Here is an 18,661-nt window from a genome sequence, read left to right as displayed (position 1 = left end):
TTAATTATATATGTCTTCATATTTTATTTCAGTAGTTCTTGTAAAACTGCAAATAAAAGCATCTGTTACATAGCATTCATTTATCAGAGTATCATTTTCCAGTGGGAATATATAGGATATTTATTTGATTATTTCAAGTATAGTCTGTGTAGTTATTTTATATTCAGAAAGACTTTAAGGAACTAGACTTCCTCTACTGCATACTTACACTATTCCAGATGTTGACAACAACATCTGGGCATTCTATCATGAGCAGATTTTCTGAATGAAGTAACTTAATTATTGATTGACAGACCAACATGATATAAGACACAGACACACTGTGTTCAATAGCAGTGTCAAAGTTGTAAACTATAAGCATATGCAAGCAAGTGGGGCCATGATTCTAACTAACTCAAGTTGCATTTTGAAACACTAATGTTAAACTTAAATTTCAGATATAAGTTTAGAAATGCTGGAGGAGGAAATGAAGAAGTGCTGTTACATGATTTCTGGGCTCTCTGTTTTGCAGATCATTAAATGATGTAGCTGCAATGTGGTCAGAGTTCCTAGTATAAATAAAAGTCTCTTCTAGAACTGTGAAACATAAATAGAGTTGTTCCATATGGATTGCATATGGGTTTGTGTGAGTCTATAAGTGTATATATATAGATATAACTTCTTCGTATGCAAATAAATACTCACATGTGATCACAAAGCTAAATTTAAAAAGATAATTAAGAGAAAATATGATATGATTTATCTCATTTACAGTCAGAACACAAATATCAATTTCAAATATGTAAAATGTCTTGAAAGTACAAGCAAAAATAGTAAATGAGAATGATTATAATAGGAAGATTTTTTTATCTTGAAAATTTTTTTTTCTCGTATTACATACTCAAGAACAATGGGTTATTTCAGTGTTCACACAGTAACCTGCTTTTGCAACTGCTGGAAGCAGGGTGTGTTAGTACTTTCTCTCTGGTAGCTTGCATATGGTCCATTGGCCATGAATTTATGATAGATGGAAAGTGTGCTTTCCCTTTATTAACACACTACAGTATTGGTGACATGTGGCATGTGCACTTTCCAGCAAATGAGCTTGACCTTTAACTCTAAACAGTCCCTTGAGCAAGAGCAAGCCATGTTTAGTGGAATGATTACTTAGAAGAGACAGATTGGAAGTTAGTTTCTCTGATAACATTAAAGAAATGCAATAAAGTTTTTATCACTGGAAGTGGTCCAAAAATTGTGGCACCATAAAATAGATAGTTGGGCAAAATAATGTAGTAGTAGAATTATAATTGCTGGATTAAATAATGCGACTTTTTAAATAAATTTTGGTATATATTGGGAAATCATTTTTAAGGAAGAATGCACTAATTTAGACCCTCAGTCATGTATGTGTACTGGTTTTATTGCATCCTTTTCCATATTATGAACAAATATTTAGTTAAACATCCTTTGTAATGTTATCACATTCAAGGCATTATGGTAGGTTTCCATTTGTTTATAATACTTAAATCCTCACAAAAGCCCTGGGAAATAAATATTGTTACCAGTTTTTTAGAGATTGCGGAAACTAATATTCAGAAAATTTCATTTGACCAAGACTGAAATATCATTTCTGTTCTTTTCATTCAGTGCCCTGTGCTTTGTTGTCTTAACAATGTTCCAAGGATGAAGCATTTACCTAACAGTTGACTTTACCTTTATCTGTATCATTTAGCATGGTATTTTTAAGAGCATTATTATAATTTATTTTCATTATTTTTTATTTTTGGCCACACTGTGTAGTTTGTGGGACCTTAGTTCCCTGATCAGGGTTTGAACCTGCGCACTTGGCAGTGAAAGCACGGAGTTCTAACCACTGGACGAGGGAATTCCCAGTATGATACGTTTTAATCTTAAATTGTTTTTTTGCTAAAAAGTAGTACAGCATGGAGAATGGTGAAATAAACAATTTCACAAATTTCTTTCTATTTTTTCCTCCAAAATTTAAGTTTCCTGCCCTGGATTGATGAGCCTTTTTAAGTCCTGAGTGGAGTGAGGATGAAAGGCTGAAATTGCCAGTGGAGAAATAGAAGGGAGGTTAAAAATGCAACGCCTTGTGCCAAAGATAGATGCATTTTAGAAAATGCCATCTGGGCATTATGGAAGTATGATATTATTTAATTAGAACCAGATAAAATTAAGTAAGAAATGAGTGCCAGCAATTATATGACTAGCTAATAAATATAATTTCATGGTATTCTATAGCTATCCCAAAGTGTTAATTATAACAGGAGCAGTTAAATTCTTTAGAGCAGTTAAATTCTTTGGCTATGAAAGCATAACAGTTTTTAATAGGTGTATCACCTGGTAACCTGGGGCATTATTAAATATAGGGAAACTGAAAGACATGGTAGAAGCAATGAAAAAGTCTGGCCAGACTGGGTAATTTGTTTTAGACCTATGGAGAAATCTAGTAACCATTTCTTCTATAGACCAATTTGATTAGGAAGTAGGACAAGCTGTTCTTTCATTACTTACCAAAACCATAGTACACTTTGTATCAATTATTTGGCTGTCTGCAGCACATAGATTAGAATAAAGGGCTTTCTTAGTGTTTGTGAATGTTGTGGATTGCTGATTAGTAATTAAAGTACTGAATGAAGAAAATCAGGCCAAAATTGAATGGAACTGAGAAAGTCTTAATTCGGTAATACAGATGTTAGAAACAGATTGTCTTGAGCGGCCCATTCAACACAGTAACATTTTACATAACCATGGAGTGTTTGCCTCCCATGTTAAACTCACGTCCAATGCCTTAGAGATTGTTTCCTCTCCCATGCCTTGTGATGTAGCTGTTTGGGTATTAATTTAGTGAAATATCCTGTCTGCCAGGTGTGGGAACTAGCTGATTTTATTGTAATACCAGATCATTACTTAATTCATATGCAACAGAGCGCAGCACATGGAAAGCATTATAAATCTATTTACAATGTGGCTGGTCTGATGATAACATTGTATTAAATTCCCAGGTGAGGCAATTTAAGCAATTGCTTTGCCATGTGCAGGCCATGGAAATTAAATTCTCATATACGCTCTAGTAATAAACCAACTTCATTGTTATGCTTATGCTGGTGGTGAGTGCTAGAAATCCTCATTCTGGTTACGTATACCCTGTTTCTCATGTAGATTCATCCAGGAGGCGGTACCACAGATCACAGTTCTTAATTAGTTTAAGCTAAGTTAATTCATTTTGTTTCTAGTTTAGCAGTGCCTGTCCAGGAACACATTCAGTTCAGTTGGGAAATGTTAAGGTCAAGTAGATAGATTGTTTCAAGCCAAATTTCCAGAGAGAACTGAGCAAGTGTATCTGTTTGAACTTGGCTTTAAGAAAATCAGCCAATCAGTATGCAAACGTTGTGTTCATCAAGTACAAAAACTGCTTGGCATCTGAAATTCTTACTTTCTTAACCAAAGACTCATTTTTGTCATCAGTTTAAAATAATCTGTTGACATTTTGTGCATCTAATGTCTTATGGATAACAATCAGTTGTTGATTTGTCCAATTTTTTAGGGTTCATATATGGTCTGTAGATTTCTCTGTCCACCCAGATATATAAGTTAGAAGGAATAAACTTTACACAAACACACAACTAAAAGTGAGGAACACCCTTGTATTTAACACTCTGTATGTATGAGAGAGAGAGAGAGAAAGAGTGTGTGTGTGTGTGTGTGTGTGTGTGTGTGTGGCCATATTGTCAGTTGAAGCTTTTCCACCCTTATGGTACAGACCTGAAATTGCAGTAGATTACAAACTGCAGAGAGCTTCTGTCTTCTCCAGAAGCCACATATAAAGCACCAGTAGACAGTAGTAACTGACAACTAAGACTAAAAATGTTGACAATTTCTTGATTTGCCTGGTTAGCTTATGTATAGAAGTCATTAACTATTTATAAAATGCATTATGAATTGGGTTCCTTCAAACTGTAGCTGAGTGTGTGACATTTCCAGCTCAAATTCTCATGCTTGCATTTGGCTAAAGTACAGATTTTATACAGTTGATAATAAAGTAAAAAATATTTTAGTTAGTTGATCCAGATACAGTAGGTGTTTCAGTTTCATTAACTTTGAATCTTCCAATTTAAAGTATGGCATAGTACTTAGTAATGTAAAATACTAACAAAAAAATTCCACAAAAGGTAAAACAGTTTATTGATGTTTTGGAGGAAAATTTCATAAAATAAGCAATTTCTCATTCAGACGAATTGGCCTTTTTGGGTGTTCAGTTATTTTAGTGATGATCCTGCAGGCTAAATTATAGTTTATTAAATTCAGCTTACTTAAAATTTCAAACCACAAAAAATTAGGAGAAAAGACCAATGGCAGGCATTTAAAAATAATTCTTAATAAAGCAAAGTGTGAATTTAAAAGCATTTTGTTCAAAGTGATACTTAATTGTAAAGAGTTCAGTTTTCAGTATCAGCTATGTCATTTTCATGAGGAACTATTTCTGATATTTGAAATAAGTTGTCTTTTCATTCTGTAACAGAAGTCAGTCCTATCAGAGAACATTTTATAAACTCAGCATATCATGTGCTTAATTACATCCAGAGAGTCATCCCAATGACCAGTTTTTACTATCCCAATGGTAAAGAGTGACATTTATAGGGCCCACCCTTCAACTCTGGATAACTTCAGTTCTCCTGTATTGCTGAGCATGTACACTCTTAATTGCTGGTTTTTTTAAAAGCAATGGATTCTAACCAAAACAAGATTAGTTATTTAGGCATCCATGTTTGTAATTTTCTTCTTTTGAAGTACAGCAAATCAAAATAAGAATATAGTGTAATTGAACAATCTATGCCAATTTGTTGATATTTTGGTAAAAAAGGGAAAAACAAAAACAATCTCCATATGATATTCTTGCATACCGTGGAATGTTTTAGTCCCCCATGGTGATGAAATGAATAATTAAAAAGGCAGCTCTGATACCACAGAATGTTAAAAGGTTTTCATTTCCTTTAATGCTGTAAAATACTTTTGCTGGATAGTTTTAAACTATTGTATCAAGGAGCCCCAAATGGGCAAAAGAAAGGTTTGGCTTGAATGAAATATTGTGCTAAGGCCCCATAGTGTACTGTCCTTATAATTTAGCATTTTTCAATACTTTACAGAGTCAGTAGAAATAGCTAATTAATAGTAGCTTCAGTAAATACAATAAGAGAAGCCAACCTAATATCTGCTGTTTGTGGCAGTGAGAAGCCTGCCATATTCAAAAAGGAATGAGCTGGGTCACTCCTGAATAGTTAAGACAGCTGATATAGATGTCATTACTGACCTCAGGCTAATGACCTACCTTTCCTGTTTTATCCTTTCTGCAACATTGTTGGTTTCATTTATCTACTTACAGACTTAATACATTTGCCAAGGTATGATACACACATTTGTAACAAGAAGTAGGGCTTGGGGCAGAGACCTAGAATAGGAGGGGATACCACCATCTCCTTTGTAACATTTTGCAACTTTTATATATTTTTATTTCCTCTATGTGTGTATTTAGAGGGTAATAAAATTAGGAGGAAATTTTGTGCAGTAGAATGACTACTGAGCTATAGTTAGGACCACAGGGTTCTAGTGTCAATTTAACCAAAGCTACCTTTAGAATTCCACAAGACTGATTTTTGTTTTCCTTAAAAAATAAAGGGATGTCTAGGTTTATTTATTTTTATTTACACCCCATTCAGCCCTTTTCAACAGGATTCTGCCAGAGAGTTAAGCCTTAATGCCCTGAGGCTTCTATTCTATGTAATGAACTAAACTCTCTTTCACGTCCCATCTTTGGGAGAATTGAGAATAGTCATAAATAATTTTCTGTGTTTTGGGGTTCAGATAGGGAGCCCCAAGTGAGAAAGGCAAACTTTAAAATGATTTAAAATCTATTAGTTTTCCTTGTTGAAAGTTCTTTTAAGTTCCAATATAGTAGGATTTTATGTTTAAGATACTATGATCTCTATGTGGCAAAGCTCTGCTACTTATTCACTGGTTTAAAAATCTAATTAAAAATCTTGTTGAATTCTGCTCACAGATTATGGATAGTCTTTTTAAACTACAAAAATTTTTCATATCACAGTTGAGCAGGTAAGAAATATTAAGTCCTACACTATAGACCCGAAATAGGAAAAGATTACTATTTCCCAGCTGCCATTTTTTAATTGACTGATTTCGCTCAGTTAGTTCAGATGCAGAAAAGGCAGTAAAGTAACCTGTACATCCACATTTGGGTCTGAAATAGTGATGCTGAAGTAGGATCTGAGGATGGCACTCTAGCTTCACAACTAATTTTCAGAGCTTTTTAGCTTTTCCAAATGTGTGCACGTTTAGATAATTCATGAATTGCTTGCAGACATGTCCCTCTGACTTTACTGGTAAAGGTAGATTTCTTGTAAAACAAAATTTTAGTGTGTGAAAAATCGATTCATAGCCTACTTGTCTTTATTTACTGGAATTGTGAACAGTTGACTCATAGCCTACTTGCCTTTGTTTACTGGGATTGGGAAATTTGTTTTACCAGATATACATACACACACACTCCCACTACGTTTCCTTAGGCCATTTTTATAGAGGACTAGGAGACATTTAAATTATAGTTTGGAAACAGGATGGGCTTTTAAATTCCATCTCTTTCTGATTAGTAACATCACAATAATGAAGGAAATGGGGATATGCTATTTTCCAGGCATCCCAGTATATAGCTGGAGATATAATGTTATACTAGAAATAGAGATTTTAAAAGACCTATATTGTAGAGTCCATTTCCTGCCACAGTATTAAAGACCCTATATACTCTTGTTTTAACTGCATCTGGTGAGTGTGGCAGATATACAGCAAAATAGCTGTATTTTCTTTCAGCTTTGTGGTCTGATCTGAATGACTGCATGGAATAACATATCAGTTCTGATCCGTTTGTCAGTATTAATAGAGTACTCACACAATGCAGAGTTTTTATCCATTACTGGCATTTGAAAAAACTTATTTAATTTACATTAAACTCCTCAAGTTCAAGAACTTTGCACAACTTTGGTTTGCAGATTTGAGCAAATAGGTTTCCATTAGGGGGCTCTCGAGGTTTGAGATGATGAGTCTTGATACCAATAGTGCTTGGAAGCCTTTACTTTCTAACGTTCATCTTGCTCTCTCCATTTCTGTTTTGTTTTATAGAAAAGGTCACGGATCGCCTACAGTGACGAAGTACGGAATGAGCTCCTAGGGGATGACGGGAATTCCTCAGAGAACCAGGTAGAATGCTAATCAGGAAGGCCCGGTGGGTGGCTGGAGGGTGAAGGAGGTCACGGGCACACTGGGCTCTCAAGCCGCTCTGTAACAGTATTAGCGACAACTCATGTGGAAGCGATACTGTTTAATGCAAAGCTGGAGTCTTAATCAACTTCAAAATGTTTCTTGGAGATCTTACATTTAACCCTTTACCTTGTGATCACTGTCTGCTATCTTTTAAAAAAATCTTTTCTTCTCTTTTCTTTATTATTTAGTACTTAAGGAATAACTTGAAACACACGGTTTGTGGACAAAGCCAAGGTCCTCACCTCCAACACATGTAAAAGGAATAAAAAAAGTACATAATGCAGCTTTGATAATAATGCAGTATAATTAAATCAACACTCACAGCAAAACAAATGAAAGTAAGCTTTCAAAATTCGACTGGGCAGCTCAGGCTCCTATTGTGTACCTTCTTAAAAATACATTCACCAAAATGCAAATTGGAAGCACCAGTGTGGAACTTGGATACTCACATAGAGGTTGTGCCCCTGTCAGGTAATGATAATGATGATGATAATAGTTGTAGGAGGAGTAATGCGAGAAGTCTTTTTGCAGTTTAAGATCCGCATAGGCAAAAAAATAAGACACGGTTTCTTCTTCAAGAGGCCTCGCAACTTGGCTGTCAGCGATCACACAGTAGTGTCGTGAGTCTAATTAGTGTCCCACTTCTTTCTTTGAATTAATACTGCCGATTTCATTAATTCATGTAGATAATATATATGACTTTAAAAAATGTTTCAAGAACCTCAGAGTAGAGATGATTTTTAAAAAATGTCTCAAACAGCCCTAGTGACTGATTCTCTTTGACACTTTTAAAGAAAATAAATGATAGGGAACTTCAGAAGCAAGACCTGAACGTGTTTATTAACGTTACTTTGGCAAGTCTAGTAGAAGCCTCTACTCTAAATAAAAATGAACATAAATCATTCATTGGGTAAACCAACATTTTAATAAGCCGCTAGAACATAATATATTGATATGCATTATAAAAATTGCATAATAGTGTTTACCCTTGCAAATAGAGTGTAAATCTATATATGCTGAAACTATAATACTATCCCCTAAATGTGAATATTGTAAACAGGGTTGTTGCTCATGTGATGAAAAGGCCCCCATTCGCACACCCCCAGAAAGGAAGAATCACTGAGCAGTCCTGTGTTTGTTTTTGGAAAGATCTCAGCTCCTCCACTAGTTGGATGTTATCAGCTTCAGTTCAGACATGTAAACACGTTAAGATTTGACTTGGGATTTCAGCTTCCCTGATTGAAATGTGAGCATAGCTAAGGGGAAAAAAAAAAAAAGGAGCACATCAAACACAAAAGCATGATGTGATAAAGGAGTTTTACTCATAATAGATTAAATAATGTGAGGATGAGAGCAAAAAAAATTTTTTTCCTATTTTAAGTGAGATTTAGATTGCTCATACCTCTTGAGTGAATTAATCATAGTTTTATTTTCTATCTTTACTGCAAATAAAAGCACTGTCCTTTTTTTAAAAAAAAAAAAAGTGAATGTGTTAAAAAAAAAAGTGAATCTCCATGTCAATTCTTTAAAGAGCTATAGATCTTTACCTCATTTGAAACTACTGCCAAATATAGAGGAAATAGAAGAGAAGAGGGTGTTTCTGTCTAACTCAAACTCCTTTATTGTAATGGATGCTGTAGAACTGTGACAGGGATCTTTTTTTTTTTAAAGCATGTTCTCTTCTCTTAATGGACATTTTATGTGCCTAGAACATTTGCCTTACGAACATATAAGGAGGACTTTTTTTTTTTTAACGCCTAAAGAAAAATATTCCACAAAAATAGATTGAGTTCATATTTTCTGAATTTTTCAAATTATACTCCTGTCACTTTAAAGTGATAACTCAGAGATTTCCCCTGGACTTGTATAAATCAAGCTTACAAATTCTGAAAGTGCTTGGAGAGCCTGAAGTTTAGTTGTAAGGAGCTGTCGCTTCAATAAATAGAGTGTGATAAATTATAGTCATGAGACTGTGGAACTGTTAGATTATTACTTATGTGAACTTTCCAGTCTAAAATTTGAAAGTTCAAAGAGATGGCACATAACTTTTAGGATATTTTGTTAGCAAAGTAGCACAATTTCCATATCATAATGAAGCCTTTATGTTTTGTTTTGAGGCTCTTTGTCATAATATAGGAATTAAAATCCCTAAAACTATAGAACACATCCTTAACTTGGAATGGTCACTTGAGAATAACTATTCTGCATCAGTATTCATTCAGACTATGAAATCAAAACAGAAACTTTTTCTTTAAAGGAAGAAAAGATTTGGCTTTTCATTTTAATTTTTGTAGCTCAGTGGCTGAGAAGATAGCTTTTTCTGGCTAGGATCACCTTGCCACTAAATTAGAGAAGCTCACCTAGTAAATTACAGAAGAAAATATTTTCTGCACACAGTAAGTTTATTTTCAACCTAATTATTGAGAAATTGATTTTTCAGAACTTCTTGGCCATGTCGTATTTATGGTAAATTTTAAAAAATACAGGGAGAACTTAGAGGTAAAAAATGAGACCAAAGGTGGCAATATTTGTTTAACTAAAATTGGGATATATCTCAGTTTTTTTAAAGTATAGGTCAGAAAAAAAGGATAAATAATTAATAGCAAAGGTTGTAAATAGACAAATGAACTAAGTGCTATCTGTTTAGTTACTTTCAATGCGATGTCCACATCCTCCTTATAGTGACTTTGTAGATTTAGACAAATATGAATACCTTAGTTCTTATTTCTCAGTCTGCCAATTCATAGTCCATTTTTTTAGGCATCTAAAACTTGGCTGTTGATACACATAATTATGCTCTTCCAATTAACTATACAGTATATTAATTTACTCATATATGTAAACATTCTGCCATGATTAGAATTGTTATAATTTCAAAAATTAAGAACTTTCAAATGCATTTTTAATGTTCTCCATACAGTACATATTTTTATTTAATTCCAAATTAATTGCTTTGTATAAATTCATTTCTATTACATCCATTTCATGCAGTCAAGTGTAAGCTCATCCTTGATTTACAGAGAAGAGGCAAAATTACCTATTTGGCACATTCAAATATTGTTGGGTCTTTCCATGAACTGTTAGTTGTCTTGGGCATTATCATTCTGTTCTTTTAACAAATCAAATTTTCCATTGCATATGACAGCATCTCAATATTGTCAAAGAGCTTGTTCTTGAAATGTAGTGATGCTGTATTTCGAGTGGAAACTTTAATAATTGTTAACTTGATTTAGTTTCATGAAAACGATTCTTAGGAAAGGGAAAAAAAAAAATTCATACAGAATTAAATCCCCTTCACAGTAGAGTATGATAATGGGACAAATGTTCCAAGCTCCACGTCTGAAACCTAATAGTATCTCAGTTTCCATATGCAAAATTATATTGATCAGTGAATGAACCTGAGTAAAAGAAATTTGAGTAAATCCCAGATAGAAGGTTCAAAAAAATATATAAAGAGTAGGGTTTGTCTAAACGTGAGGAACTTTTTGTGGTAAAGCAATATTCAGCAGATATGATTTGCTTAATTTTTTAATGCGACGTTCTCTTAAGTTCCGATTTGGGCTTGCTGTGCATAAAGTGTGTTAAACTTCAGCTACAGACCAGGGGGTGAAGTCGGTCAATTTAATTCCCGAAGATCTAAAGAAGGTCGGTATCATTTCATATAGCCCTGGCAGAGCAGATCATTACCAGGCACAAATCTGTTCGTTACGTGCTGAGGGTTTATAGCAAAATAAATAGACTGTCATCATAAGTTCAGAAAATTGTGTGTTCGACCCACGATAATGTGTAAAGGGCGTTTAATAGAGTTCAGCATTTATTCGTTATCTATATGCGGACAGAGACGGCAGTCGCGTTATCAGCTTTAAAAAAAAAAAAAATTCGGTCGTTCTGGGGGTCACGTGACGCCCCTCACACACAGGCGCGCGCGCGAACCCTCACATGCTCTGCAGAGCAGTTTTGATTTTAGTCACAGCAGAAGGCTTAACCACAAGAGATTCCACTGGTTCAAACCAGCGTAAACCAGATTTTTTCAGCCCACAAAGGAACAGATTACCTCTTGTATCAAATTCTGCATTGGGGGCGGGGGGGGGGGTTGTGCAGAAATCTTTGTTTCAAAAAAGATGTTGATTATCATAACTCAACATGGTGGCGTGGCACACTTTCATGTCGCCTATGACGGAGCTAGAAACTCGATAAAATGCGAATCGAAAAAATACGAAATCACTACTTTCAGTCTAGTCTAAGCATTGTTAATTTTCAAAAACAGGCCATCTTTTGTTTACTTGAGTGAAAACTCTCAGACTAACTAAAAAAAAGAAGAAGAAAAAAAAGATAAAGATTAAAACCCCTCCCATTACCTAGCTTAGCTACAAATCCGGTGTAAAGCTTGGATGCAGCCATGCAGCACAAACAAGATAGAACGTTTTTTGTTTGGAACCTATTGAAAAAACAAATGGGTAGCATTTTTAAACACTCATTGATTATGGCAGGGTGGCATGCCCAAATGGTCTCCATTGCTGGAGAGTAGTTTTAAACTTTGGCCCTTTAAGTATCATAGTCAACTAAGAATGGTGCCCCCAGAAAGAAAAAAGAAAAAAAATAGCTGTGCGATCAATCCCAGATCAGCTTTTTCTGAGAATTAATGTTTGCCCTTTTTCTCCCATGATGTTCCGATAGCAAAGAGAAAGATTCCGATATATGATAGGCCAGGTATTTTAGTTGAGAATTTTGCTTCTTCTAGGGAAGAATTGTAACTTTTCCCCTGAAATGAGATGATTGACTTACACACTCAGTGGTTGCTGAGATAATGATTGTATTAATTACAAGTAATAACAACTTCATATGTGTTTTTGAAAGGTAGAAAAACTTTCTTTTTCACTAAATGCAGTGTGAGACCTTATGTAATAGATTCTATACCTTTTTTTTAAAGATTCATAACTGGTTTGAAATCTCATTCTTTTGTACTTGAAATACTTTTCAAATAACAAATGAAATAACAGACTAAGCTGGAATGCATATGGTTTTCCTTGAATTGGAGACAAAAATAGCTTTAAGCTTTGAGAAATCTGGGCTATAGTAAACATGATACTTTTAGAAAGACTTATAGTGAGCAGTTCATGGCACGTTTTTCCCAAAGCAATAGTTTAATTTATTGGCCTGCTTATGTCAAGTGTTATAACAGATGTTACAGATATTTGGATGCTTAAAAATTATCAGTTGTAGACCTGAATTGCTGAGGATGTAAGTTTCAGACCTAGAATATGGTTTATAGTGTCATACAACATAGGTTTCATTTCTATTCATTGTAGAAACTGGAAAACACCTCAACTCTCCAATATTTGTGGGTTAGAATACAATACTATCACATACACACAGGGAACCAGACATATGGTTATATCCATTTTCTAGTTTCTAAAAAGTAAAACAACTTGTTTTATCTGTAAAATTTAAGACAATTAAATATTCTACAGAGAAAAATCAAAATGTTATCACAGAAGAGTTTGCTAACAGGTAAAGAGTGGCTTGAGGTTTGACTTTGTTGAAAACAAATTGCAGTACAAATGAAGTTAGAGAGTTCATTGCTTTGAAATGACCTGGTTTACAAGATGAAGAAAACTGATAAGTGAAGAAACTTCAAAAATTAAAATTAAAACACCTTGTGATTATAGTAGCCTCTTCAGCAAAACAAAACCCTGGAAATCAACTCTGGTAAACACAGTATTGCTAAGGATTGTGAAATATTTTCTGATTTTATGTCCTAAATATTATCTCTCCTGGCATGCTTTATTCCCAGTTAAACTAATCTTACTTCCAAAGGTGATCTTGTTACTAGAATGGGTACAAGTATGACTTTAACATACCAGTTTGTTGTTTTAAAATACTTACTGGGACAAAAGCATGAGCTATTAATCATTTTCATTTGGAGGTAAAAATCTGCAAGCAGTTGTCAAGATTCAAAATAGAGAAACATTCTGAAAACTTGTATATACAAAACCTCTTCAGTGGTACATTCTTAGAAGAGAGGAACAGTAAACTTGTTTTCTTTCTTTATAATATAGACTTCTATGAAGTCGTTCCCCTTTATTTCATGATGGTGTCTTAGATGTACTTTAAAAGAGAATTTCACACTATTCTCTTTGTTTAATGTGACAGTGTGAGAAAGTGATCTTTATTCGTTCAAAAAACTCTGCATGTAGTCTATGTTTAGGTTCTTTTAATGTGTTTGTCTGTGATTTTTAAATGCTAAACATGTAAACAGATAAATTGTCAATGTTAATTCTGTATCCTGTCACACAACTGATCTTTCTTTCCTGCCATTTCTTTCCTTTTTATCTTTTTTTTTTTTTTTGGTGCATTCATGTTGCAGTTGATAAAATTACGTGAAGAGGTGAGTACTTCCTAGCTTGCTTTTTTTTTTTTTTTAATTCTGCTTTTCCCTGTAAAATTGAGTATCTAAATCTGAAGTAAAACCATTGGGTTCATTTTTCCAGGAAAATCTGCGCATATTAAAAGCATTGATTATATTGCTAGAAATGTTCTCTGCTATCTTTAAAAAAAATACCAAATACACTCTAATCATGCTTATCACAGTGATCATTGTTGTTTTCTTGCTTTGGAAGAAAATTCATATTTTAAAGACCAAAAAAGGGAGGAAAAAGAAAGGAATAGCTTGACGCTATACCCAAGTGTAGTTTTCATGTAGACTGACTTCAGTTTTGTTTTGTTTGCATTGGTTTCTCAAAGAAGTCAACAGGATTAATTTTTTTTCTGACATTCTGAATTTACTGAAAACTGTTTTTAAACTAATTTCTTTCCTTCCACCAAAATTCTTAGTTCAACATTAGATACCATGAGCCTATTATCCTTTTGGGGAAACACACATATGTTATAAATACTCTACTAGTCTATGTACGCAGATACCTAAGAAGAGCCAAGCCTCTCCTCATTGTTAAACACTTTCTTTTTTGTAGGAAACAGCACCCAAGTGAGTTCTCATTTTTCTGAGTTTGCTAGCCTGCTTCATAATACAGCTCCAGACTTTTTTTTTTGTGGCCCAGCAAATGTTTATAACGTTGATAATTTTATCCCTGTATGCATGAGGGATGCCAAATGATTCTAAATATTTTTTTAAATTAGACCATACTTATCAAATATACTCTGCTACTCTTTTCAGAAATAGAGTAGTCATAGTTTTTCCTTAGTGAGATTGAATTTAGTTACTTTTACATTAGGACATAAAATAATGACCTATATTACTATTTAAAAATTGTCTAATTGCTTATAATAAGCAGAGTACTGTGAATTATTTTCAACTCTAGGTTGACTGTGTTGTTTGTGATTTTTTCCTGGAAGTTTTTTTATTTTTAATTGGTATGTCATCATTCTCTAGGTGATATGAATGCTAATTTAGAGGTTTGTAGAGAGTGGTTTTCAACAACTCTTCTGATTTAAGATGCATTCATGATGTCTTCTCAGTAAAAGTAATAATGATATATAAAAAGAAGGGTGAAAATACACAAAACCCTCACCCTCCAACCTTTTTGTGTTTTTTTTATCTTCCCTGCATGGAAGCAGATGTATATATTAAATGAATATTATAAATCGTAGTTTTGATGTATAAGATTATTCTTGAGGTGAGTGATATGTCAACATTATTCTTCTGCAAGACAGTCGTCTTGTATGTATTTGCATATGCTCAGGCTTAGGTGAAGAATTTGAATTTTCAAATATTAATGCGGCCAACTGTAGACTATGAAGAAACTACATGAAGCTCTTGGCCCTGAATTTAGCAATGAATATAATTAATAAGCCCTTGTGTGTTAGTACCGTCAGCATCATTGACAGAAGATTTAGTTTTAAGCTGAATTGTGGGGACTTAGAAATCTTAATTCTGTAAGCTGAAAATATCACATCTGCAGTTCTTTTAAAATACGTTTCATCATTATTTTATGGCTTTTAATTCCTTTGCTGTGCCTATAGCAACAGTTTTATCAGTTATGCTGCTGGAATGCATGTTACCAACACTATAATCCAAAATGGAATTGTACTTGGAAGAATTAGATCACTCAACTAACAGAATAATGTACTCTGAAATATTCTCTTAACAGTCTTTGATATGGATGCAGCATTGATATTTATAGGGTAGGTTACAGTGATGACCCTATTGGTATATGGTCTGCTCCAAAGTCATTGTTTCTCAGGCAGGATGCTCAGAGTAATAAAACACTGATTTTCTCCTTGTAGCTATCCTAAGAAGACAAACAGTCCTCTGCTTCAAAATAGAATGTTTCATACTATTTGGAAACAAAGTATGCCCCACTCAGCCCTCAAGGTGCTCTTTTTGGGGGCTCTCTTTTTGGGCTGGGTCCTGGAAAAGAGAGCCTGCTCGGAATCGGGCTGGTAACGCGCAGGGAGCTGAGCCGGTGTTGGCTGTGCCGAGCTCTCCGTTTGAATCCTGCGTCTCCAGCGCTCCACGTTGCGCAGCTCCTCACACAAGTTGAGCTGTGTCTGAAGCTCCAGCACAGCTTCACTTACCTGCTTTGAAAAGGGCTGAGAAGAGGGTGAGAGAATGAGTTTGGGATGGAGTGTGGGGGCAAGTTGAAAGCATCAGCTGCTACTGTACTGTATTTCCTTTCATTTTCAGAGACCAGGGCAATGTACAACTAAGGGAACAATGTAAATAGCACAGCTGTTACAAGAACTTGATTTTAGCTTGACTTAAGTGAAGAGGTTCCAAAATACAAAGTGAGGTCCTGCTGGAAAGCTGCTGGTAAACTGATAGTCCTCTTGTGTGCAGATTTACTCTGATAAAATTGAACTGTCCTGCAGAAGAGTTACTGACATTTTTTAGGAATAGACCTTTTTTTTTTTTTTTTTAATAAAAAAGTTCTCTCAGCAGTTTTGCTTTCCATTACAAAGCCATATACTGGATAAGCTAATTTGGCTCCCATTCATAGGATCTCAGAAATGATTCTACGTTTAAATACTTTGTTTCCTACGTTTTTATTATTGTGTAATTAAACTCTCCATTTGCAGTATTGAACTTTGATTTCTTTAAATCTGCAGTAGCTAAATATTTTCTTTTAGCTTAGGGATTTCACCCAATATGAAAATGAACCAAAATCTTTGATCTGAATTCTGGATTAAAAATCACATTTATTCTTGATGCCATAATGCTGATATCTTTTTAGAGAATCATTGATTTGAAAAACCCAGTCCTTTGTTAAGTTAGAAAACAATATTCAAAGAAGGGAAGAGCAATTCCCACTCCCAAAACCTTCATGTAGTGAGAATTAGGAATAAGAAAGCTTTTCCTATTCCTAATTTTTGACAAGCTGAGTAAAGTGTTAAATTTATTTAAAAATAGTCATTAATGCCAAACACATAAAGCTCCCCGTGCTTTTCCTTTTCTCAATTACAGACTTTAGTGATTTTGCATTTTTATGATATATGCTTTCCTTCCTCCCTTTTATTTATTTAGTGCTTTTTTTTTTTTTTTGGCAGAGGGAGGGGCAGTTTTTCTCTTAATTTCTCCACTGTATAGTAGACGACTCTATTAATTACTATAGACTGTTGTTGCAGCTTTCCTGACCTTCACATCAGGTCCTATCTCTCTGTTCTAAATGCATTGTTTTAATGATTCTTCCCCCCACTTCCCCCAGCACTCCCCCCCCCCAAAAAAAAATTTTTCAAGGAAAGCTTTGATGTGGCTTTAGCTGCCTCCAACGTCTGGCCGCATCTCACATGTGTCACCTATGCCGGGAGGGAATAGGGAAATCACGTTTTGAATGGTAATGATAACATACTAATCACTTCCTTTCTTTGAAGATGGAAGCGAGATATTCTGTCAGCATCCCTGGCTGCTAGAGCTTGGAGGCACTGGTCTAGGTGTATTAGCTTAAGTGTGCATGTCAATACAGCTTGCATCTCCAAGATCCATGGGGGCTCATTAGAGCAAGGTGGATCGTTTCGCTCGACAGCCACTCAGATAATATGTGTGGCACCTCCTTTTTTTTTTTATTATTAGAAAGCATTTCTTCGATTTTAAATGACATCTGTCAACAACAAAAGTTGGAGTTATGGTTGCATTTTTTTCTTTCTTTTTGACCAGATACCAAAACTGATTTGAGGGGGTAAGGTACTAATTTATACAAATACATGAGTGCGTGTACACATGCCCAAATATATAGTTACACATATTTTAGTATTTTTAAGTATCCAGACATACATGCATCAGTACACACATATGGACACACACACACACACACAAACACACACTGCCAAGGGCATGCACATATTGCTATCCATTCACAGCCATTATTAGCTTATAAATGTATTTGTCAGTCTGAATATGATCTAGTGTATGATTGTTATGCTTAAAAAGATCAGCCTCAATGTAGAAAAGAAAGTTTAGAAGCTGAGGATTTGGGAAAAATCTTCTAATTTCCACCATCAGACATAATATAAAATAATGTATATTATCATTTTAGTTCTTAGTCTAAAACACTGTGTCAGAAATTCACTTTCAGTATAGTGCCATATATCTGGGAATATTTGGGAATAAATCCACAATTTTGTACATCTGTGTGCATGAGGGAACATATGTCTCTTGTTTCTTAGTGGTTGCCCTGAGTGGTCTTAGAACTAGAATTGCTGTTTAGTATTCTGTTTTAGTAGCATATGTTGTTCTATATGGCATCTTGCTGCACATCGAAAATTAAGGGGCATTCTTTAAGAATAAAATTTTCATTTAAAATTTCTTTAGGAATCAAAGGAACTAGTGAATTATTTTTTTTCATGATTGCATTTTATAAAAAATAAATACAAAATAGGGATCATTGATCCATGCAAATAACTCATAAAGCTACTTCTGTTGCAACAGGAAAGATCCAGTTGGTTCTGGTCTTCATACACTTCTCAGTGTTTTGGAGCAAGATTCATTGTGGCCACGTACAACATGAGTCTGCCTTTTAAAACAAAACAAAGCAAAAAATGGATGGTCCATACACAATTGATTGATTGAAAATCGGTTCATTGTAGTGGTTTGTATAAAGAAAGATTTGCTAAAAATTGTCTATAATAGGTTGTGATCCGCCCTCCCCCCGAAATGTTAGGGCATACAACGGCATTATTTTTTTTAAGGCAAAAAAAAAGAACATTGTAGACGGTCGTGTGATTTTTTTCCCCTTTTCCTTTTCAGAGGGCACATCTGCTCGATAACACAGAAAGGCTGGAAAGGTCATCCCGGAGACTAGAGGCTGGGTACCAAATAGCGGTGGAAACTGGTAAGGATTCTGAGAGTGAGCAAATTGTCTTGCTTATGCACAGC

At 34.6% G+C, this 18,661-nt stretch overlaps 1 protein-coding gene across 6 annotated transcripts in view; it reads left to right on the top strand.

Moving 5' to 3' along the window:
* VTI1A (vesicle transport through interaction with t-SNAREs 1A) overlaps positions 1–18,661 on the top strand; it is a 368,250-nt gene that overhangs the window by 72,109 nt on the left and 277,480 nt on the right. For 4 of the 6 annotated variants that reach the window (XM_043475444.1, XM_043475442.1, XM_043475446.1 and 1 more), the window contains exons 4-6: positions 7,192–7,269; positions 13,700–13,720; positions 18,533–18,617. In XM_043475444.1, the coding sequence (XP_043331379.1) occupies positions 7,192–7,269; positions 13,700–13,720; positions 18,533–18,617 (184 nt within the window). The remainder of the gene's footprint in view (positions 1–7,191; positions 7,270–13,699; positions 13,721–18,532; positions 18,618–18,661) is intronic. The other 2 variants (XM_043475447.1, XM_043475443.1) reach the window with 1 other exon arrangement.

The sequence above is a fragment of the Cervus canadensis genome, chromosome 8 (assembly GCF_019320065.1).
Source record: "Cervus canadensis isolate Bull #8, Minnesota chromosome 8, ASM1932006v1, whole genome shotgun sequence".
Taxonomy (NCBI): domain Eukaryota; kingdom Metazoa; phylum Chordata; class Mammalia; order Artiodactyla; family Cervidae; genus Cervus; species Cervus canadensis.
Note: the sequence above shows the minus strand (reverse complement) of the source record. Positions and strands in the feature narration are given on the sequence as shown.